Source organism: Crocodylus porosus, unplaced genomic scaffold (assembly GCF_001723895.1).
Source record: "Crocodylus porosus isolate Cpor-Errol unplaced genomic scaffold, CroPor_comp1, whole genome shotgun sequence".
NCBI lineage: Eukaryota > Metazoa > Chordata > Crocodylia > Crocodylidae > Crocodylus > Crocodylus porosus.
This window is the reverse complement of record NW_017728925.1, coordinates 3,734,626-3,758,979: the sequence shown is the minus strand read 5'-3', so window position 1 is coordinate 3,758,979 and position 24,354 is coordinate 3,734,626. Positions and strand designations below refer to the sequence as shown.

General features: G+C 49.7%; 2 protein-coding genes across 2 annotated transcripts in view; one reads left to right on the top strand and one right to left on the bottom strand.

The window, feature by feature from the left end:
* Positions 1–8,699: 8,699 nt before the first annotated feature.
* Positions 8,700–23,987, bottom strand: ANAPC2 (anaphase promoting complex subunit 2). Its single transcript, XM_019541096.1, has 13 exons — positions 23,967–23,987; positions 23,066–23,688; positions 19,559–19,691; positions 17,720–17,894; positions 17,390–17,509; positions 16,688–16,805; positions 16,423–16,604; positions 16,100–16,241; positions 15,031–15,106; positions 13,841–14,044; positions 11,674–11,803; positions 10,643–10,878; positions 8,700–9,252 (listed from the first exon to the last, which is right to left on the bottom strand). The coding sequence occupies exons 1-13, from the start codon at positions 23,985–23,987 to the stop codon at positions 9,040–9,042; spliced, it is 2,373 nt and encodes a 790-aa protein (XP_019396641.1). The 3' UTR covers positions 8,700–9,039.
* The window catches only part of SSNA1 (SS nuclear autoantigen 1), a 4,449-nt gene continuing 4,080 nt past the window's right edge, over positions 23,986–24,354 (top strand). The window contains exons 1-2 of the mRNA XM_019541095.1: positions 23,986–23,993; positions 24,109–24,269. Coding sequence (XP_019396640.1) covers positions 23,986–23,993; positions 24,109–24,269 — 169 coding nt within the window. The remainder of the gene's footprint in view (positions 23,994–24,108; positions 24,270–24,354) is intronic.

Below are 24,354 nucleotides of genomic sequence, written 5' to 3'. Positions count from 1 at the left end.
CTCTCTCTCTCTCTCTCTCTCTCTCTCTCCCTCTCTCTCTCTCTCTCTCCCCCTCTGGAAGTTTTGCTTGGTTTAATATCCACAAGGGAAACCAGAAGCCATTTCTCCTGCTGCCTACCTCTGTTATTTTGCGTACAAACCTTCCAAAGGCTGTGGATGAGAAGCTGATATCTATCTCCATGGCACGAATGTTTTGATGAGGATGAAAAAGAAAGGACTCTGAAACATATTTTGCTTTAATTTCTCAACCCAAATGCTTTCCATTCTGTATCACATGGGGTGCTGCTCTCACAAACACCCTGAGAAAGGCTTTCTTGGCAGTTGTACCGCAGTGCTCTGTTCGGTCTGTTGAGTTCACTGTCATTTCATTTTTTCGTAAGTGGGTTCTTCTCTCACACTGGGGAAAAATACACATCACTTGCCCCCAGCACTCTGCAACATGCCTGCCTCTGCTACAGGGCCTGCTTAGCACTTATGGAAAAGCCCCTTCAACCTAGTAATCAAACTCAGGATATGATGCACTTCGGGGCCAGCATGAGGCAAGGTACAGAACCGGCAGGCATAGAGCCAGGTCAGAAACCTCTAATTGTTTCTGCAGAATCATCTATGATGTAAGCCTCCTGCATACGGTTGCCTCTTCCTCACAAAGGTCTGCAAGGCAGAGGTGCGGGCATCCTGCTGATATACCCGCCGCACCTGTAAGGGTGAAACCTTGCAGAGCCACAGACAGAGATCAGTCCCCTGCGTACACTACCTTCCCTTTTGGCGCGTTAGCGAGTGGCATGGACTCAGTGACCCCATAAGACAATGGTAAAGGGACTCAAAGGGCAAAAGTGCTCCTCCAAAACAGGGGGACAAAATGCCTTCTCTAGACTAAAAGAAAACAGGATATTACCAAGAAATAAGGGAAGCTAAGAAGGATGAAGGCCATTCTGAGACATGAAATTCATGCTGAAATGCTGTCAGAAGCCTAGTAACTTTGCAGCTTATAAGAAAGATGGGTTCTGTCCATCTCCAGCATAGGGAATGATGCCTGCCAGAAAAACTATCTATCCCAGTAAGTTTGTACAGCCCCACGTTAAATACACTTGGACTTTTATTTAACATACCCATGAAGGGGTCTGTTGCTCGGTACAAGGTACACGTCACTAGGATTCTCAGACACTGGCTTACGAAGGGCTCCAAACCTGATGGGAAAAGGAGAGAGGACCACATAAAACTTCGTTCTGGTGGCACTTGAAATCCAGGAACAGGAAAGCTCCACACCTCCCCCAGGGAATCAGCAGCACCGCGCTCTAACACCCAGAGCTTTCTCCATTGTACCAACGCTGAGTGTGACAGACTGGGAGAGAAAATAGGGCCTCGCTGCAATGCAGGAGCAGGCCCAGCTGAATCACCACCCGCTCGAATGTACCACGGGGGCCTCAGAAAGCCCCTGCGAGACACTATGAGGGACGGATACCACAGCACGACTGGTAAAGAAATGAGAAGCACAGCAGTAGTGCTGCATGAACAGGGACCAACTTCCTGTGATGATCACCAATGGGCTAGATCAGTGGTTTTCAACCTTTTGAGACTCAAGGCACACCCTGGAAAATGCCAGCTCTTAGTTTTCACTTGATTTTGGACTGCAGAAAAATAATAGAGCATTGTTCTGTCACACAGAACTCAGAAAGACCACAGCAGGGCATTACCGCTATGAATTCCTGTTTCAAATCCCTTGAAAATGATACATTGAACAGCACTAATGTTGTGTGGCACTGTGACACCCCTGAACAGATCCTAAGACAACCCAGGGTGCATCAGATCCCAGGCTGAGAATCACTGGTCCAAAAAGGTTTCTCCCTCCTTTCTGTCAGATACATCACACAATGACTGGCAGAGGAAAGATCTAAGGGAATGGGCACTTCTTTACCTTCCTCTTAAGAAGCTCTACTTTGGTACCAGGAGAAGTGCCATTTGGTACAATGCCTAACCCTCCACAGTACAGGCCACCTGCCCCCTGCTTGTCCCAAATGTACAGGCCACCTTCCCCTCTTCAGTCCCTCACCTTCCCTGCCACCATGCCTATTTTTGTAGCCCTGTCTGGGAGAGCTGAAAGGGCTAAAGCAGTGAAGCCTTTAGTCAGAAGGAATGTCTGGTAAAATAATTCAGTAACAAGCTCAGCCCAGCACCAGGTGGAACTCATTTGAGAGGCCCTGAATCAAATGTTAGGCCTGAACTGCCTGGCTGACTAGGCATCAGACAGGATAATTTAGGAGAGTGATAAATAAGTTCTGTTAATCATGCATTAGAATATGGGAAGTGAAAACAGTTTAGGTATTGGGTATAGCCTAGTTACCTATGCATGCAGTAGCCCACAACTGGATTAGTCAATGAGCACTGCCTGTATAAAGGATGCATCCTTTTAAAGGAATTTGAATCTGTCTGGCCCTGCACCTATTCCCTCTGTCAGTTGGCTCGATTAACTGGCCAATAGCATATAACAGGTGTTCTGGTGTAGATGTGCATGGTGCAGTGCATGTGTTCAAATCTGCCATAGTGAAATGGAAAGAAGTGCCCCTGGGGGCTACAACATCATTCTCAGTCCCTCCTATCCCCAAGTGAATGGCCCCTGTGCATCCTGTTCCTAATTCACAAGGATGCAGGTTTTGCTCATGCTGTTGGCAGCTGTGGGCTTCTTCGTTTCGGAGGAAGTCTGGGAGGTAAAGTCACCCGTGCCCCTTCGCTGAGTTTGGGAGAGCTCCCTATGAAGAAACACCCTTTGCTCAGAAGCAGCTCCTCCCATGTAGCAAGGGCAGGCCGGATGGGCCCCCGTCCCTCTTTCCTGATATTCCATAGGTAAAAACAACCAGAACCCTGCCGTCTCCCTGGAGTGAGCCCCTGCAGCCCTTTTTATCTATCAAAAGGAGCAAAGAATGGCAAAAACATATTATTATACAATCTTTGCCAGAACACTTTTGCATAGAAGAGATTTCTGACTCACCTGGATCCTGGGTGCAGCTCACCGGGGTTTGCATATATAAAGTCAGGATGGGATCTGCAATTACACAAGGAGCATTTCAGTGCACCAGCTAGCACCAAGCAGGGAGCAGGAGTCAAACCCATTATTCTTCAAGAAGTGGCACAACCCAGCCCACGGTGACTCCAGCAGGCACCAGGATCTCAGCTGCTGTTCTCTTCTGCACTGCTACCTCTCCTGCCACCCCAAGTGCCTTGCTCATCCTGGCTGACAGCTGAGCAAAGTAGACTTTGACCCAAAAATATACAGATGAGCCTGCCTGCCTCCTACTTCCCTTGAGTGCTGGGGGCCACGTCAGAAGCAAGGGCATAAACAACACAGTATCCCAGCAAGCAAATATGCATACAGCAATAATCACATCTCAACAGTCTGCATTCCCTCTTATCCAGCCCTTCAGCCTTTTGCCCACTCCCCAGGACCCACAGTACAGGAGATGCATAAAAGGAAAAGCCTGTGAGATATTAGGTCTTTGGTTGCAGATAGGATAGGCACTGCCAAGACACGGGCTACACCATGAAAAGGTGTGAGGCAGGGTCGGTTGCTACGCATACAACTTGCCTGACACAAACCCATAAAAGCAAAGAAGTGAATGATTAAGCCTCTTAATGGGTGAAGGAGAGGTACCATAGACACCAAGCCATGTTGTTGGCTCTTCGTGCAAATTCAGAATACAATGGGAGCCCTGGTTTTAACCTTGCAACAGGCCCCAGGATCCCTGGACTCTGCTCTGTGAAGTTAACCTTTTTCTCACCTGCACTGATGCTGTGAAACTGAGACAAAAGTACCTGTACTATTCCCTGAACCACCTTAGAGTCAGGGACAATATTTTACCTCAGATACTCTGTGCTGCAGTGTTTTCCAAAAATATATATGTTTAAACTTCTGCTTCATCAGTGACTGCAAATATTTTTATTTCTTTTGGATGCAGAATAACGTCAAATTTCAAAGATTTCCCATAAAATTAAAATCTGGTTTCTCAGCCAGCTCTGACTGTGCTGGACAGAGCATCTCCCAGACTTACCTTGCCCCCTTTCACCTGTCTGAACACACCCCTTCCCATATTGTTTCCCCTCAGTGCTGGCAATTGAAGATGCAGGTGCTGGACAAACTGAGGAGCCTCCTTTCCCTGCTCCAACTATACTTACTGCCAGCAACAGTGAATCTGGGGCACTTACGGGATGGGAAGGGCATCTTCCTCTTTCGTTCCAAAAAGCCTTAAAAATAAGAAACACTGCTTAGCAGAGAGGGGCTGCAGGAAGGGGATGATGGTGTTTACAACTGGAGCATGTATCTTGCTGATGGGAAAGAAGCACCCACCCGGCTCTGGGGAATTGACTGGTTATATTTTTCAGGTTGGCTGAGGGGTCCAGGCCCTCTAAGGCAGTGGTTCACAACTGTTTTTGTACCAGGACCCATTTGTAAACGTCGATGGCCAGCCCTGACCCAGTGCCCCCCAACCCCAGCATGGGGGCCGAGAGGCATTAGGGAGCCCCAAACAGCCCTCGCAGGCTGGAACTCTGCCAGCCTGCAAGGAAAAAGCCAGTTTCCCACATTTTTCTCCTGTAGAGGAAAATCCATTTTTCAAGTTTGTTCGTGACCTTTTCATAGATTCTTGCAATGCCCTTTTGGGTCGCAACTTATGCATTGAGAAATGCTTCTCTAAGGGATCTTAGTGGGGATTATTATTAGAAACCCCCCTGCCTTAACCTATAAAGAAGCTTTCAGCTACTGCCAAATTGGGCATCAGACCAGTTCTCCCAGGGATTCAGCCCCCCACATCTTCCCTAGTGACCCCAAGGAGGGGAGGGAGGATACCTGGCTTTATCAACTCTGCCCATCCTCTGGGGGACAGGAGTATTGCACTTGTCACTCACCTTTGCCCCCAGTCTGTACATCGGATAAGGGCTGCTGCAAGCAGGAGAGCAATGATGGAGAACACATTGAGGATGGCCAGCGTGATGTTGATTGCTGCCACAGATCCGTGGCTTGGCCCATCTGGGCATTTGCATTCCCCTGACATTGCACAGAAATAAGCCTTGTATCACCCTCCAGGTAAACCATACAGAAAGCACCCATCACAATGGGGGATAAATGTGTAGGATCTACTGCATGCTCAAACTGACACCCCATAACCCATGGAGCACCTCAAAATCTCCCGCACTCCTCCTCACATCAAACATATTCAGCCCAGCCTCAAGATAACTCCCACCCCTCCCCATGTGCCCAGTCCTGCCTCCCATGATAAATCATCCCAACCACATGCAGTGTGGCCAGATCAGCCCCACACCTAAACAATGGACGTAGCACTTCTCACACTAACCTGCCATACACAAGCACTGACACACTGCAGTGAGTGACACACCCGGAGAGTGTGCTCTCTAAGGCATGGATGCGTTCACTGGCCAAGTCCCATCTCAGAATACACCCCTCACCTGCACAGTGACACTACAATATGTCACAATACACTTCTCCCCATTCACACTGCCATGTCATAATGACCTCCTCCCTGACCCACTGTCAAGTGTCAGAATAACCCTGCTTCCCTGGGCACATACTCCCTCGTGTTGCCATGTCACAACGCTCTCCCTCCGCACACAACCACAGCACCATGTCACAGTAGACATTGTGCAGACACACGTGGGACTCTGAGATGAGGTATCGAGGCTACTCACTAGAGGTTCTTGTCCCACTCTTATCCCTGAAGCAGCTGAGCTCCTTCTAGTCATGCACTGAGTGGCATGACTAATCCCTGTCCTGTGTGGTTCCCTTCTCCTCTTATCTCCTCAAGGGGAACTGTGTCTACAGGGTAGTGTTTGGGCAGGGAGTGCTCAATTGTTGCTGTCATTTAGAAATACACTTGTGCTGCTCTGTGTTTCTGAAATTAAAGGCAGGTCAGAAATGTGCATCTGGCAGTAGACAGGCAGAGTTAGGCCTGTGGTGGATCATCCAGTGTCCTGGGCAGGTTTATTTCACAGTCTGGGACCAACTGACAAGGAAAATGGACTTACCTTACAGTGCCTAATGTTCTTTGCGATATTCTGCCATTGCAGAGGCATCTATGCTTCATGCCCCCAGCCCCAAAGACTTGTCAGTCAGCTGTGCTTGTACAGCATGCATGCACCCTGCACCTGCTTGGACCACAACTCCTTCACAAGTGCAGAATACAAATGTGCAGGGCACCTTAATTTGGCAAGGCTGGCAAATGGAAGTATAATGTGACACTGATGCTAGGAGGATGGGTGGATTGGAAGGAACCACTTTACCATCCTAACTGCCAGCTCCCCACCCAGCACATGGACTTTAGGACTCACCATAACACTAGTGGCCCTTCATCATCCTGATCCAAAGATGTCTCTATTAGGTGACACTGCCTGTAGGTTAGCCCACACAACCACTGGAATGTGAGATCCATGTTCATATTTCATAGTTTCTAGGGTTGGAAGGGACCTGAGCAGATCATCTAGTCCTACCCCCTGCCATGGCAGGAAAGAGTGCTGGGGTCAAACGACCCCAGCAAGATGTTCATCTAACCTCCTCTTAAAGACCCCCAGGGTAGGGGCCAGCACCACTTCTCTTGGAAGTTGGTTCCAGACCCTAGCCGCCCTGACTATGACGTCCTGATCACTCCAGCCCTTGAATATTCTTTTCCTTCAACAGTTTCCTTCTTTTTATTTCTATTGCTCTCTTTTGGCCTTCTGTTTAAAAGTCTGGCTTAGCCAGCCATGGCTACATCTTATGCGACTATGGACAAGCCAATGACCAGAAGGGATGCCCGAGAAGACTGGTAAGCAGTCAACTTGGGTTAGCATAAGGCATCTGGTAACGGTCCTCATGATGCTGTTTTAAGGCTGTACTCCACTAACTTAATGTGTGTGCTCCAGCCCAACACTGGTGCACAGTACTCAGCAGAAGCATACGCAAGTGGCAAAATGGAGGTGCAAAGTGTTTGGAAATTTGCACCCCAGATGGTGCCAGCAAAGAAAGGGCTAAGAGCTCCCGTGGTGATAACCAGAAAAGCTTACACTATGAAACTATGGTATAAATACCTAGAAAACAGCAGCCCTGGTATCCTTAAAGGAGCATGCCAAATCACTGGTACACATGCTGAGAGACCCAGTACCTTGGCAGGCAAGTCTTCTTAATATATTCTGCTTTTCCTTGAAGAACAGAGACCTGGAGCCATAATGCCCTTCCCAGAGTTACTGCAGAGGTAATGGATTTAGTTTCTAAGCAAGGTGCATCTACAACTGTGTATAAAAATGTTTTTAGCAATAGTTCTTTGAGGACAATGGTACCTTAGGAAGCACAGCTAGGAAGGGGTATCTTTCCTGGAGATGAGGAAGTTCAGCCATAGAGAGTTGCAAGATGTTGCAAGGTGGACACAGTGTTAAGAGGGCTAAAAATCACCATTTTAAAGTTAAAGCACTCAGGATAGTGTGTGGCTGGGTGTGGGTGTCTGATTTTTTTAAAAATTTTTTTGCAAAAAAGATTTTTTGTGACAAATCTGAATAAATGCATGAGGAACTTGCCAGACGTTTCCACTAGGGGGCAGCAGGCAGACATCATTCATTCTCAGTCATGGACAGTTAAGAGTGAAGTGACTTATTTAAGGAAAATTTGTCATGTTCCAAGTCAAATCAGCCAAATCAATGTCAAATCTGTGAGTCATTCAAGAACCATAAGTGGCCCTACTACTGGCAAACATTCTCCACCCGTACCTGGGGCTTCAGATGCTTCCCAATCCTTTGGCATGAGTCCTACGTGCAGGCCCAAGCCTGGAGGCTTGGGGTTCAGACACCCCCAAGTTTCACTTGCCCTCAGCTGTATGGCCGCAGGAGCAAACTAGGAAGGTGTCTCACATTTCCATAAAGTGGGCATAAAACGAAGATCTTCCCACTGGAAGTGAAAGTGGGAGGCTAACTATGCCTTACCTCAGTCAAGGTACTACCCCCCCCCAAGAAAGTGGCTTTCCCTTGTAACTAGGAAAACCACCTTAGTGGTCATGGTATTTCCCCTGCGAGATGCAGCTGTCCCGATTTTTGTCCTTGAATGAGGGGCATGAGGACATGCCTGGCTCAGCTGCAGCCCAGTGGACAACCCCTTCAAAGACTGCAATCTTACATGCTCGCACACACCTGCAATGGGATCCATGCACACTGTGCAAGATTCCAAGCAGCTGTTTTAATGGCTCGAGGTTTGCTTCTCCCCCTAAAGGATCAGCACTACTAGGCCTGCAGAGACTCGTCTGGCTCATTATTGCCTGGCCCTTAAGCCTGGCCTTGCAGTTCAACAGCTGGTGGAGACTGAAAAGGCCATATCCCTCTGAATCATCAGCTCCACATCTGAGAGAGGCCTATACAGGGGTGAGCAGGCCCTATGGCTCTTCCTGTACTTTTGCCAATATGAGTATGGCATAAAGAATCCTCTATCTCTGGCCATCTGCAAAAGACTGTTCTGTCCATGCTGCAGGGACATGACTAGTACTTGCAGTCAAAAGCCTCCTCCTTGAACACAGCCCCAGCATCTCTGTTAGTACAGGCTGCGTGAAGGTCCCAGAAGGGCATCTTGCCCTGCTTGTAGACACTGGAATCTAGGCCCTCACTGATATTTCAACCTAGGAAGAGTTGATCCCAGAGTGCTCTGCTGAGGACAGTAGATGGAAAGGAAGGGAAATCAATTCAGCCTGAGAAACAAGGCCAGTGGTTTTATTGACCAGCAAAATGGGCATAGACATGCAAGACCCAAAGCTTTACCAGGACCAGCCCTCAGCTTGCTGCAGCACCACCATGCTCTCCAGGGTGCTCTGTTCTACAGCTCAGAGAGCTATGGGGCTATCTCCATGTGGAAATGGGAAGACAATGGAGAGAAGATGCACTCCAGAACCATTATGGTTTCCCAGTGATGAGATGGGGACTATGTTTATCAGGGCTGGAAGATGCCACCTGAAGGAAGTATGACTGAAGATCTGAATACAGGCAGGAAGGAAGCCGTGCCAGGAATCAGGGAGTACTCCTTCTTTAGCTGCAGTTCTTGGGCAGGCGATAGACACCCCCAGAATAGATTAGCTGCTGGTCCCGGACTTTCTTTTGGAGGAAGCCCTGCAGTTCCTGGATGTCAATCTCTGTCACCACTGGGCCCGTCATCACAAACATCTTCAGCATGCTGTGAATCCGCTCCAAAGACAGGCTCTCCAGGTTAGTCAGCATTGCTTGGATATATGTCCAGAACAGCTGCAGGGGGACACAAAGGCATGGTTAAATTCCAGCCTCTCCCCTCTCCCCTAGCAGCCACATTCTTACAAAAACCAAGGGGAACTTTGGGAGTACCAAAGACTGAGAGAGAACCCCAAAGGGCTCTGTGGGGCTGTCAGTGTCAGCTGAGGTGTACACACTCAGCCTTTGCGCACTGGATGCCTAACAGGACCACTGGGCACTGGGGACAGGCTGGAGGGCAGGCTATGCCATGTAGTGCATTAACAACTCCCTATGGCTAAGCTTCTTCACACTGCACTGTGCCGCTACATGCTCTACCAGTCCCCATCTCCCTTGGCTGGCTGTGTTGTTAACCCAGTGATTAGAAGAGAACAGCCACATTTAGAGAAGGCATTTGCCAAAAAAGGCAGTTTCAGTCAACCCTGAATAACCTGTGAATTCATAGTATCATAGTGCTTAGGACTGGAAGGGACCTAAACAGATCACCAGGTCCGACCTCCTGCCCCAGCAGGAATGAGTGCCAGGGTCATATCACCCCAGCCAAATATCTGTCCAGCCTCTTGAAGACCCCCAAGGTAGGAGAGAGCACCACTTCACTTGGAAGCCCATTCGAGAGCCTGGCAGCCCTAACTGTAAAATAATGTCTCCTGATGTCCAGCCTGAACCTTCTAACAATTTGTGGCCGTTATTCCTAGTAACCCTGGGTGGTGCCTGGGGGAACAGAGCCTCTCCCAATTCCTGCTGGTCCCCCTGGTGAGTTTGTAAATTCAGCTCAAATTCAGAAACCACTTTTAGCCAAACAAAAAGAACAACTAAAAAATGCTCAAACTGTTTGTGGGGATGAGCACAGCTCACAAGGACAACTCTGCAAGGCTGCAGGTGGGGCACTCTCCTGGGACAAAGGCAGTGGTTCCAGTCCAATGGCAGAAACATCACCCAGGGAGATGGAGATATTACCCTTTCAGAGGGTTTTACTGCCTGGGTTCAGGCATTTCTCCAGCACACGGGAGATTTCAGCTCAAGGCCCTCCTTGAAATCAGGCACAGCCAGGATGGAAACTCAGCTCTTCCATATCCTAGACAAGGGTCTGTCCTACTGGGCTCCTGGGTGAAGAGGGGGAGTGTCACAACTGCTTGCCTCATGAATGGCACCTCAGGCCCCTGGCAAAGCCCTCTGTGTCTACTGAAAATACCCCCCAATCAAGCTATTTATTTTGTCCAACTCCAAATGACTTTTTTCAATGCCCCTTCTACAATTCAGAGCAGGTTCAAAAAAACAAAACACAAAAAACAAAAACCAACCCTAAAACTAAAAGGCTGCTTCCTGGTCTGGCTGCCAAGCCAGAACTGCTGTTTTTTGCTCAACTCTCCTCGCTGTTCCGTAGGCACCCAAAGCACACGGCAAATACCTGCAGCTCTTCCTCCTTCTGGTCAGCCTGAGAAGCCATGGCAGAGTCACCCTCTTCGTCACTGTCTATCAGAACGACCTTCTCTGCCTGATCCTTCTGCTCCTCCTCGATCACTGTGAATGTGCCCTGTGGTTCCTCACGGAGAACGCCCTGCTGCAGCCACAGTGTCATCTTACGCCTGAGCGACATCACAGGCACTTTGAGCACTTCACTTAGCTCTGTCAGTGTCCATGTACCTGGAGGATCCCACATAAAAAAAAAAAAACACCCAGAGAAGCACAATCAGGTCTTGGTGTAGCAGCTGGACCCTCAGCACAGCCTGTGTCCAGACCAGTCCAGCCAGTAATGATACAGCCTGTGTGCTGACTCTTCTTACTGAACCTCCACACTAATAGTTCAGGCATAATCTGGTTCACGCCTATGCTTTACCTTATCCAGTGTCCTACCTCTAAGATCAGCTTCTGTTGGAGGAAAGACAAGACTCACCCATGCTGGGAGTGAAACTGCAAGTGAGGGGTAGCTTTGAGACTCAGGTAATTAGCATCCCACCTAATGAACCCTGAATGTTCCTCTTATATAAGCAGCCAGGCCCTTCCTGAGCCTGCTTAGCCATTGTCTTCTAGGTCCTTATTTACTGATGAGCTCCTTGAGCGACTGGGTGAGGTAAGAAAAGGATTTTTCTTTTGCCCCTGCCAACTCAGCAGTTACAATGAATCACTTTCTGTATCATGTTCCAGTAAGTGCCAAGCATCCAAGCATCTGCCGCTTCAGAAACAAGACATGGAACAGGCTACACTGAGGAACTACTGCAGGATCATTCTGATCTCAAGATAGAACTGAATGGGAGCTAGTGGTGGGAACAAGCAGGGAACAGGGGAGAAGGTTGAGACTGAAGTAGAGAGGGGCTTTCCAGGGCTATTGAATGGCTGTAGACCAGAAATGGAAGGAGGCAGCTAGTCATGCCAAGAACAAGGGAAAGGGCTACCAGCAAGCAAAAGCAATATCCAACTGGGCTGCATGGTCCCACTCACTCTTGGTCTGAAAGTGCAGGATGATGGCGGCATGCACAGGAGTGACAGAGAGGGAGAGTGTGCGGTCTGCCAGCTCCACATCCAGGCTCACCAGGCCCAGGTGATATTTCCAGTTCAGAGTCCTCATGGCCTGAAAAGAGAGAGGCAGGTGCTTACACCACATATACATGGCAGGGCCTTCACCTGACAGGCACCACCCCAAATGCCATTGCCACTCACAGCTGGAACAGTCACACTTGATGGCCAGCACTTTACTCAACCCCCCGCAATACACACCATTTTCCCCAGACACAAGCCATCACCCAGGCCCCAGGCACTGCCTCACCCATAGGTGCTTTTTTTTTTTTTGCTAGTAGGTGTTTGCAGATGTAAAGAAACAGAACAAAACAAAAAAAAAGACATTACTTTTAAGTCAGCTGTTCCCATGCTGAGCCCCGTGCATGCCTGGAAGAACAAGCGTGCTACTTCTACCTGGCTATGTAGCATCTGTAAAGATCGGGCACTTTAGTGGGGCTTTTTTGGCACTTTTATCTAACAGTTGATTGAATCAGTTTTAGCTAACAGCACCAAAAAGCTCCACTGCAGTGCCCAGTCTTTACAGATGCTGCAGACCTGGGCTGAAGTCATATGCTGCTTCTTCTGGTAAAGTATTTTTTGATTTTTTTTTAAACATCTGCAAGTGTGGCTCCATGGGTGCTGAACCCCAAAGCATCCATGGAGTTGGCACTTATGTCCCCATCTGACACAGCCTAACTCCAGTCGCAGGGCTACTGTCCCACCATCATAACAGGTTGCGCAGAACCACCCTCCTCCTATGCAGTAAGGCCAATCTAGGAAGGAAGCTTTGTAGGCAAATGGGGGCAGAGGGTGATGGGGAGAAGTGAAAAGACTCCTTTTTCCCTAGGAGCACTGTTCAGTCTGGAGCAGGATTACCTCAGGAGAGAAGCAGCCTCTAAATGCAGAGGTAGGATCAGGTGTCACCCACAAAAGGTAAGAGCCCTCTGCTCACTGGGTCAGCAGGTTAAATGATTAAATGTAAGCTTCTGGTATCCCCTCCCTACCCAATGTCATGGAGGTGAAGAGATCAACTGGTGTCCCACACTTTGTGCCCATGTCTATGAATAGATGTCTGCCAGAGGAAAAGGTAGGACACAGACATGGTCTGCTTGGCCTGGCAGAGTTCTGGAAACCCTCAGGATTAGGAAAGGACATGGTAATCCCCGGTCCCAGACAGATGAGGAGACTCAGACAGCAAAGCAGAGAGCATTGATTTTAAGACATGCCAGGTTTATAATTTGCTGAGGATCCTAGGTTAAGGTTAACGTTTGGGAACTACCTGTGCTTGCCAGCACAGAGACCTTGTACTAGTTGGCCCTTGATTACTTTGGTTGCTCTGCTGAAGCATCTGAGTGTGGGGACTTTCAAACTGGTTCTATTGGCCTGGCTTGCACCTGCACATTTATTGACATAAGCTACCTGGCTGCAAGCCAGGGTGAAACCAGTATAGAAGCATCCAGAACTGCCTCAGGTTAACCAGACATGTATCAGATCACCCCTCTGGCTAAACAGGCCTCAGCCAGCTGTCCTGCAAATTAGCTCACCTGTCTCACTAACATCTACCCCTCACCCACATAGAGTAGACCAGGCCAGGAAATCCATGCTGCCTGCCCCACTCTAACACAAACCTCTCACTGGTGAGGAGAAAAGCCTTCTGGAGCTTCAACCACCAGGCATGGTTTAGCCAAAAGGCAGGGACAGAGGTGTCCTCTGCCACTGAAGCATGCTGCAAAGGAGCACAAGCAGGCAAAAATGAGGAGCAAAGTCTAAGAGTCAACGAGAGGATGTGAATTGGAAGGATATGACTGCAACCAGACAGAAAGCTACAGTACCTTGAGAGGGCTGAGATCATAGGTCTGGCAGCAACAGGAAGTCTTTTTCCTGCTGTCCAGGCACCAATTCTCCCTCCTGCTCCCTGACTCTACAAGCCCTTGCTGGAGCACAGCAAATGAGGCTCTCCCAAGGCAGGAGTTGTGGGAAGGGAGTGGGGTGGGGGGGAGCCCCCATGTTTTGCTGCTTTTCACTTCCTCTGCTGCACAGTTGTTTCCATGCTAATTCCAAGGAGGCCCCTGCCCCCACCCTTACGAGATGGACATCAGAGATACCTCACCTTCAGTTTCTCATACTTCTTGGAGTAGGCATCCATAGCTTCCTTAACCTGGTCTGGGAGCTCCAGCTTCTCCTCTTTCAGTGGGGGCCAAAACTCACTGGACAGGATAACAGCAACAAGACTGAACGGGGGTTTCTCCTCCTCTGGGAGCTTCTCCTCCTCATCACGGATGTTGGTATTAATGCGTCGCGAGTCAGCCATATCCTGGCAAGAGAGGCAGCATATGGCATCCAGTGTGAAGTGCCTGCTCTTCTCCCAGGCAAGCCCCTGGAGCAGGACCAACACCAACCCCCTGCAGGGCTGGAGAGCTCCCAGGGCACATCCCAAAGGAGAACAGGCTCAAGCTGCAGAAGGGGTCATGACAACAGTTTGCAGGGGAAGATGAGGAAATTACAGATGCTACAACCTCTAGTCATCCCAAAAGGAGAGCCAGAATAATGTTGAGAAAGGATCTAAGAACACCAGCGACAAGAGAAGCTAAGAGGGTTCTGTGCCTACAGACATGCACAGGGAGACTGGGTTCCATCTAGCAGAGGCAGTCAGAAATCAGGAGAACCTGGGACCTAGGTGTGACACTAATCAGCCTGAGGAAAGGCCCCTACATGGCTTCTCCTGCCCTAGCTAGAAGGCAGGACAGGGAAGGCCTACAGCCCCAACCTGTACATCAATGCAACAGACCATCAGACTGCTGAGCAGGAAGAAGGTGGTGGCTCTGGCTGAAATGTCAAGCAATTACGGGACTGGAAGTGCTCGGGAAACAGCTGACCAAGAAGACTGGAAACAGGCAAGGGAATCCACTCCCAGAGGGCCCTGGATCCAACCTGGTGGTGTCCATCACTTGCCCTAGATACCCCGAGGCAGAGCCCAAAGCACTGTTGGTCATGGTCTTCATAGAGACTTCTGGGGATGCAGCTCTTGCTCCAGAAGGAGCTCAGCCCACTGGCAGGCAGAGCTGGCCAGACAGCTGTGAGGACAACAGCTCCAGAGCCAAGGCAGCCCTACCTCAGATCAACTGGCCAACCCACAGGATTCAGAACAGGGAAGGATTTTGAGCATGGTTATGGTAGCTTTTGACTACCCTCAAAAGGCCCCTTTCCCACAGCCCTGCAGGCTCTTCTGTCCCCTCCCAACAAAGATCCAATCTCTCTGGCATGCCCAAACTGCTGGGGCTGGAAAAACCAAGAGCCTACCTTTAACATGACCTCGCAATAGTGCATCTGGGCTTCTCCAAATCGCAGCTTCAGCAGCTCCACATTGCGAATTTCCCTAATGCCAAGAGACAGAGGATAGGATGCAAATCTCTGGGAAAGGACAGCCCTTCCATCCTAGTGGAACAAAGTAGGGATGGCAGCAGCCCTGGAGGCACGCTTACTTGAGCATGCCGCCCTGCAGTCTCCACTCCCCAAGGGAAGCTCCAAGATCCCAGGGAGGAGGGACCCAGATGCATCCACCTGCACTCTTCTGGCCAGGCACTACTGGAGTTGTGTCAGCCATTTGCACCACTTCCAGGTGGGATAGCAGTTTGCCCAATTTCCCCATCCACTCTCCCTGCTAAGCCAAGAGTAGCCCCCAGTGCCCTTGCCAACCACTCATGCCAGGCTACCCAGAAAGGGGGCAGGTTTAATTAGTCCCATGTCAGATATGGAAAACCATCATCTGGCTTGTGGTCAGCAAGTAAGTTAGAAACAGAGATGGGTCTCATGACTCCCCAATCCTGCACCCTAGTTCTTGTCACAGGCTGTTCTCCCACACAAAGCAACCTGGAGGTTGTCAGTACCACTAGAAGAGGCATGACTGAGCCCAGGGCGTACCTGGAGACCCGCAAAGCTACTTGGCTAGCAGAGGCCTACTCTCTTTCATTGTTTCTTCACTTAGGGACACACTGCTGTCTGCCAACTGCCTCAGGGCCCCACAGCACAAGCCAGATTTGCAAGGTTACTAATTCAGTTCTGTGGCTCAAATCACCCCAAATCCCTTTGAATTACCCAAGCCCAAAGAACCACTGCCTCTGCTGATGGCCCCTGCTACCTTCCTGGCCCAAGCCACTTGAAGCCAGGAGCTATTTGACTTAATTCTCTCCAGTGACTGCCCAAGTCCATACCAATGGGCCAAAGGGGTTGGCATGTGATCTCAGGCTGTGAGCACAGAGATGCAGAGCAGACAAAGCAAGGCAAACCTTTTCTAAGACTGTCTGGGCCCAAGGCAAAGCCTTGCCAAGGGACTTCCTCCACACAGCCTCAGGGCTTGGGCTAGCCTCACCTTTCCGCACTGTAGTTGAATTGGTGCAGCAGCCGGTCAGCAAGCAACGTGCGATACTCATTGATGAACAGGTCTTTGCTGCCATAGATGCTCACCAGCAGGCTGATAATGTCTGAGGAGCGTCGTTTGGAGCTCGACTTTCCTAACAAGACATGTCAGACCACACTGTGAGGGAGATGCCCAGTTGTTTCATCCCAAGCTCTGGCTCATTCAGGGCTAGGGACTACCAGCACTCACAGAGCACCCCAAAGGGGAAATAACAGGCAGTGGGACATTTATGGAAGGATGCTTGCAACTGGGGCTTTCTGATCCTCATGTCTAACCTGGGTCTGCATCAACTGGGTCAGGTACCCAATCTTCTGGCTCTGAAATATCATCATCACTCTCTTGGCCATTTTCCAGTGTCACTGGGTCAGCTTTGGAGAGCTCATTTGCTAAGTCACCAGATCCTTCAGCATCACCTGTGAGACCTGCCACAATCTGCCGCACTGTGTCTTCCCTGGTCCTGTCCAAAAGCAGAAAATAAATCGTGAGCAGGATGGATGGGAGAGCAAGTAAACATGGCAGAGCCACCTCAGAGCTCCTTACCTCAGGTACTTCCTGATAGGCTCACAGGCCACCTCCAGAATAACCATGGAAGGATCCAGCTCACGCAGTGCTTTGATGGCCGAGATGTAGAGAGTAATGATGTCTGAGGTGTTGACCCCTGAAGTAAAAGGGGAAGGGCAGATAGAATCTCAGAGAAGAGAACAAATACTTGGATGTAAAAAAGGGCCCAAAGGGAGTCTCCCAGGGCTTGTCCACACTGCAGGGGTGGAGCATATCAGCCAGACTGGACCTGAATATACCTTGCCCATCCATACACAGGCACATTTCACACATGAAAAATATGTTGGTGAGGCCGCTTGGGGATCTCTCGCCATTATCTGAAGCGAGAGAGACCTGCGGGCTAAAGCCGTGCAGCACTTTGGAGAGGTCCTCGCTCAGATAAGCACAGTTGGTCTGGAGCCGGGCCACCCTTCTAGCTCCAATTCCTTACCGCAGTGCAGAGTATATGTAAAAAGCAGAGAAGCTTGGGCTCAATATTTGCGACAGGAAACACCCGCAACACAGCACTGAACACCAGGGAGAACCTAGCATGGCAGGGATCCGTCAGCATGCTGCCCCACTCTCACATTGTCATGCTCCTTTGCACAGTGCCAGAGCTGCTCTGCAGAAGATCCCTACTCACTTGTACAAAGCTCTGTCACAGTCCCTTCACAGAGACTCACATGGGGTGGAAATACTTACCTGGGTGAAGAAGTCGCATTTCCAGAGCACTTTTCAGGGAGCTGAGCAGTTGCTGCCTCTGATTGGTCCTTTCCAAGCAGAACTTGAGATCTTCCACAGCTGGCTTTGACTCAGGAAAATCTACGGCAAACAAGCAATCAGAAAGGTGCCAGACTGCATAAAGAGGAGGAGTGGAAGATGTGACAGCATGGACAGCACCTTGTGCATTCCAGGGAAGTTTAAGTGGGGCCTGCACAACCAAGGGGAAGGCATGGGCTGGTAAACAAGGGGAGAGCAAGTTAGCATGGTATGGGTAGAGATCACCATGGTATGGGCAGAGATCACCATTACCTCGAATAATACTGAAGAGCTCTTCAATACGCATGCTGGCATAGATACGGTAGAAGAACCTCTGGACATGGCACCGCCACCGCTTCAGGGTACTGCTGGCCTCCAGGTCAGGATGAGCCACGGGGTTGTCCTGGAGGAACACTCTGCTGAGCCAGCCAATCACCTTCTCAATCCACTGTAGGCAGAAAATAAAGAGGATAAGAATGTAATTACTGCCAATCATTGTGGTTTTAGGGAAAACACTCCCATCCAACACATTATATTTCATTTTTTTTGGTACGATTACAGGCTTTGTTGATACTGTACCTAGGCAGATACCTTTATTTAAAGTGCATGTTACATGTCATAAGAACCGAGTCACCGATAGATAGCACTGAGTCACTGTCATTTGAGAATCACCATTGAAAAAAGGTGATTCTAGTGAGGTTCAAAAAGGCTGGTACCTCAGCCTGGTACTATAAAACATTTGCATCAATTATTTGTAAGCAAATTATAATAACAAATCACTGCTGATAATATTTGCAGATTATGCAAAGACTGGAGCGGTGGTAAAGAGAAGGTCACAGCAGCCATGCAGAGCTAGGCCCATTCAAACATGCTTTTTAATAAAAGAAAATTCAAGATCATTCATCTAGGAATAAGGAATGCAAGCCATGCTAACAGAACAGGGAGTCTGTGTTCTGGAAAGCAGTGACTCAGAAAAGGATTTAGAGCTGACAACAGATAAATAGCTCCACAGGAGTTCCCCATAAGCTGCTGAGGCAAAAATGGCTAGCATGATCTTTGCAGCCAGGGAAGCCATGAGGTGATTTTGCTTCCGTGTATGGCACTGGTGAGACAGACACTGGACTGAAGCAGCATCCAGCCTGGGATAAGGCCAGCATTTGTAAAAAGATGCTGAAAAACTGGAAAAGGTACCAAAAAAAGGATGAAAATTAATTCAGAGCTGGAGAAAATGCCTATCAAGAGAGCCTTAAAAATTCAGTCTTTATACTGACAAAGCAAGCAGATTGCCAAGTGACTCCACGGGGCTGCTTCAGTCCATTTCTTGAGGCGTTGGATAATGAATACTAAAGGGCTCCTTACTCTCATATGGAGAAAAACATAACAGGACATGATGACTGAGGGTGGAACCTAACCAATGAGGGTGAACAACCATTGGAATAAACCACCAAAAGACATGGTAGATTCTCCATCCTTAGTTGCCTTCAAATCCAAGACTGCCTGCTCCTGGGAAGATATGCTTTATCCCAACATGTTCCTGGATTCTTTCCTTGGATTCAGTGACAAAAGAAGGGGCAGCTGGGATCTCCTGTATAAACCTGGGCTGTCCCTGAATGAATTCTTAATTAATATGGGTGAAACTGAGTGAAATATTATTACTTCCTGTAATACACAGGGAGTCAGGTTAGATCAGGGGTCAGCAACGTTTTTTGGCAGAGTGCCAAAAATACTTTCAACCTTAACGTGTAAGATGTTGGTGTGTCAGGAGTGGACATAGGGGAGCTGCAAGGGGCTCAATCTTTGTTGAAGTAGTACAGCCCTGGCTACTTCCCCACCATCCACCCCAAGATGTGCATGCCAAGCAAAATGCCTTCACAAGCCACACTGGCATGTGTGCTGGGGGCTGCCTACCCCTGGGTTAGATAATCTAATGCTGCTTTCTGGCTTTAAACAGAAATGCAGCACTTTTACTATCTCTTCTACCAGCCACTGGGGATCCTGGAGGATCAGACAAGGCCTTTCCCAAATAAGCTAATATGAAAATAAGCCTCTTTAACTTGCAACTGAAGTAGACACGTTGCCTTAGTCACAGCCCCTGATCAGCGTGGGGCTTACCTCCTGGAACTCGTTCAGAAAAGAGCGCTCGTATTCACCCCTGCATCTCCGCTCCATCCTCTCCTCAATCATCTTGTGCAGGATAGTTGTCACAGCATCAGAACTCACCCTCTCCAACAGGTTCAGCCTGTGGCTGCAGATATAGACAAGGGGCTTCATTTACAGCACACAGAGAAAAGCACAAAGCAAATGTCTAATAATGGAGCCTGGGAAGGACGGAAGATGATCCCTACCTAGAAGAGGGTAAAATTGTGTGCCTACTTCAGGGCAATTGTCATGGTGTACATTTCTAGCTAGATCACCTGGCTTCTAGTTTGTGAAGAGAATTGGTTTTTCTCAGTCAGCAGGATGGCTATTTGGGGAGGACTGCCATCCAATAGGAAGCAAAAACAGAAAATGGGGCAACTGGACCCAAATTTATATCATCAAGCATTTATCAGCTAGGAATAATGAAAAAGCATGAGCATTTTGCAAGATCTAGGCAGGAAAGAAACTCCTTCCAAAAACTTATAAACACACTGCTTTTTCAAAGATTCCCAGCAGTGCAGAGGAAGTAAGGAGTCACAGCTTTAAACATTTCATTTATTTCTAACATTTGATATTGTTAAGAGAGTTAAATGTTTAACAATCCCAGGTACATTTGAATTTCGGCTATTTGAGTTATGTGTTCTTAACACACACTGCTATGGGCCCCAGATTGCAGCTATGCAAGGTAAAAAAACCTAGGAGTCAAACGTCACCTGCAAAGCAAGAGCATAAACAGGTTTACTCTTTAGGAGTAATCTTCAGGACATACAAAATCATTAGCCATTGCTTCCAGTCCATGCTGATGGATTAGAGAACTGGAGAGATATTTCTCGCCCCTCAAGTAAAGAGAGGAAGGCTAGATTTTCAGCAAAGGGACTATGTGAAGCTTGTATAAAGTTCATATAAAAAATAAAAAGCCAGAGGTTTTAAATAGAATAGGAATCCCTAAACCTTTCCAGAGTTCAGGATCCACTTTTGCTTGCTGTTTTATATCCAGGGATCCTGGTTTTCCACAATAAAAAACCCTGCAAATTCTCTGATAAAAAACCCTCAAAATTTCTTATTAAAACACCAAACTTATTAAAACTCCATGACTAAAATGAAAGGGCACTAATAGAGAGAGAGAGAGAGGGAGGTATCAGTTGAACACAATGCTTTCTTGATAATATTTATAATTTTAAAGCAATTTGGAAGCCTACCAGTGCCTCAATCATTATAAAAAAGTAAGTTCTAAATACTTATACATTTTGGTATTTGATTTTGGGTTATCATGGAAAATCAGAGCTCCCTTTGTCCCCTTAGCTCACAGAACACAGGTCTAGGCCCCTCACTCCCAAGCCACAGTCCCCCAGCTAGTGCTCCTCACTGCCCACCCACAGCCCCCTGGACCTTGCCAGTGCCCCTCACTCCTCCCCACAGCTCCCCAGCCCTGCTGGTGCCCCTCATTCCCCACCCACAGCCCCCTGCCCCCCCAGCCATGCCAGAGGGGGCCCCCAGCTGGCAGCGTTACAGGGCCAGGGGTCCAGGTCCGCAACACTCTGCCCCTTGCAGCAGCTCCAGAGTCCCAGCTGCCACCCACAAGAGGCGGCAGCTGCTGCAGTGGAGTGGAGCGGAGCCCGCCCCCTCCCCTGCCTGCTGCAGGCTTGGGTGGGCCCAGCTTCCCATTGCTGCACTTACTCATGCCCCCTGATCTATGCATGGGGCAGGGTTGGGTTGCCTGCTGGGGGCTTGGGCTCCCCACCCTCCCCCAGGCTCTCCACAGCCCAGCAGGTGTGACCCGGTGTGGCAGAAAGAGTGGGGCTATATGCAGAAGCTCACTGCTGCTGCAAGCTCTGCGCTGCCTTGGCAAGGCACCCCCTGCCTTCATGGCAGCAGTGAGGGCAGCAGTATGAGGTTGTACCCCTCTTTGCTGCCATGCGGGCAGGGGATGCCTCATCAGGGCAGCATGGACCTCACAGCAGCAATGAACTTCCCCACGAGGCCCTGCTCTGCCCTGCCATGCTGGATCACACCTACCGGGCTGTGGAGGTCCCAGGGGAGGGCAGCAGGGTGGGGAACCCAAGCCCACAGAAGGCAGGGGAACTCAAGCCCGCAGCCGGCAGCCCACCCCTGCCTGGACCCCCACCCTGAACACAGATCTGGGGGGCACAGGTGCCCCCAGTCCTGCAAGGAGTGCGCACAGTGGTGGGGAGCTGGCCCCACCCCCTGAATGAACCACCCATGGCCCTGTCCTGCTCCCCACCGGGGCCCTGAGGCTGCATATTCTGACCCCAGGCCTCAAACCCCACACATCTTCCTGGCTGGCAACAGCTTCAGCCCCACCCCCACCCAACTCCCTCCTTCCCTATGGGGGCTTCAATCCCCCTCTGCTCCTCCCTGCCCCTGCTGCTGCCAGACCTACCCTTCCAGGCTGCCTGGCGGCCATATGTGCACTCCTTGCCTGAGCACCCTCCTGCTGCTCCCACTAGCCCCTTGCAGGCTGGAACTCTGCCAGCCTGCACAGAGCTCTTTGCAAAAGTGCAAAATCCATGGGTTTTTCCATTAAAAGGAAAATACCATGTTTTCCTTGGGTAAAGGGGGAACCTGCGTTTTTCTGTTTTTCCATGGCAAACGGAAAACCCAGATCCCTGATTATATATCCCCACTAGCTCTCCAGTTGCCTGTAATATTCTCTAGCTAACACACTGCAAATAAGAACTGCTTTCTAATGGAAAAACAAGCAAATATTTTCTAAACTCCTGTTCAGGAGTTGTGTAGTACCTCTTGCAAATCATCCTTAAGGTCCCAACAGAAGCATTAACAAGGCCACACTGCACACATAGGGTATGCATACAGTATTTAGTACTTTGAAATTTGGCCAACTTCTTCAAGATCTTTAGTAGGCAACCGTGGACCCTTCTGGATCCCAGTGTATGCGCAAGAGGTCACAAGGACCTTCAATGCATTTGGCTACAAGTATGGAGAAGTGGGGGGTGCCCAGACCTTCTATTCCCCCTTTAGCCCATTGAGACAGTACCCAAAAGCCAGACAGTCTGGGCATTCGGTGCCTCGACAGTTGTAGTTATATGTGCATCCAAGAATCATATCCGGGTCTCTCGTGTGGCAGACAAGGATTCTACTACTGAACCACAAAAGCAGGCTCAAGATCTTTAGCATCTGGGGAAAAGAAAATATTTTGCCTAGAATCATGGTCTCCAGAGGGAACAGAAGCCTAAAGGGAGGTGATAATCTCACAGCAGTTACCAGGACCACTCTCCTCTGTTTGTCAAAGAGCTGCTGTAGCTCAGCCACAGGTTATGGGCTGGATGTAGAAATCACTGGGCAAGATTTTCTGGACAATGCCTTGCAAGAATCAGACTAGGGTGAGACGGACCTTTCTGACTTTCATACGCATGACAGGCCTGTAGACAGTGTACTTTCTGAATGGTATATCGATTCTGTCCAACAGATCCCTTTCCTCCCTCCCTCCAAGATACATACAGGATCTCACTGAGCTGCTGAAATTGCTCCATGGCTGTGGGACACCAGCACTGGTCTTTCTTACTGTTGCAGCCTGCACACTGCTGGCTGTTTCCTCCTCCCTCTTCTGTATCACTCTCTTGATCATTTTCACTCATACTGCTCTCACACTCATTCATTCCATCCTCTCCTTTCTTCCACTGCTGCATATATATCCTGAAGGTGCGGCTGTAGAACTGCTGGATCATCTCCTGGAAGGTCTTTGTAGTGGAGAAGAAGAGGATGGCTTTAAACATGGTGTACACTTTCTCTCGTAGCATCTGGGAACCCGTTCCAAGGAGCAAGCCTGCTTTGGTCCATTTTTCCAGAAGATCTAGACTGTTTAGATAAGGGTCTAGGCGGCACTTGAGCAGACAAAATGCATCCAGGAGGAGTAAGGCGCACTGGGGCTCCTCAGCTGTGTTTTCATACTGGCCAATGCAGTTCCAGAATTCAGGAGCTATATTTGTCTGAAGATCTGTCTGTAAAACTTGAATGAACCATTCTTCTATGACACAGTGCAAGTCATAGCTCCGCAGCACTTCCAAAGCAGCCCGCAAGTCGCCGTCCTTCAGTGGTTCCACTGGTCCAGACCTGGGTGCTGCCTAGAGAGACACCAAGGTAAATGAAAGCAGGGACTCCCAAAGGGTGACTGAGGCTGGAGAGACAACCCGTCTCAGGGGGCAGTCTACAGATGGAGCCACTCAGCGGCAGGCCCTTGGCTTGTGTCCACAATAGGGTATAGCAGGGACTGAAAGCTACCAGCTAACTGGCATCTGGCATCCCTCCTGGGCAGGGAGGTGGAGGTCTCAGCCCCACTCCTAATGGGGAGCTGTTCACATCACGAGGGCGACCGCTAGTGTGGTATTAATGCCTCTTGCGCCCCAGCTGACATGGGCGCCATGACCGAGTGAGCCCCCCTCCATCCCCTCTGCAGGTCATGAGCCACTGTCAGGCTCTCCCCAGCCTGAGCCAGCACACGAGCAGGTCCCACTCCAGGCCTGTCAGGGCAAGGCCTTCGGCAGCACCCGCACTTCGAGAGCGGCAACCGAGCGCAAGGAGCGGGCACGAGGCCGGCACGGCAGTCGCGTCAGAGACGGCAGCCCGCGCACCTGCCACCGCCCCCTCGCGACCCCGCGGACATCCCGTGACAAACGTCAACGCTGGGAGCTGGGGCTTGCCGAAGGCGCCTTTTCCGAAGACATCCCCAGGCCCCGAGACTGCGCCCCCCCCGACGCCCCCCTCGAGGCCTGCGGGATCCCCCTACAGCC

Excerpts from the sequence above, each read along its gene's own strand:
- ANAPC2 (XM_019541096.1), bottom strand. The coding sequence starts at position 23,987 with ATGGCGCCCATGTCAGCTGGG. Across the intron at positions 19,692-23,065 it reads CAGCAGCTCAGTGAGATCCT|CCACAGGCTGAACCTGTTGG; the intron begins GTATGTATCTTG and ends CTATATCTGCAG. Across the intron at positions 16,605-16,687 it reads CCTATCAGGAAGTACCTGAG|GACCAGGGAAGACACAGTGC; the intron begins GTAAGGAGCTCT and ends GCTTTTGGACAG.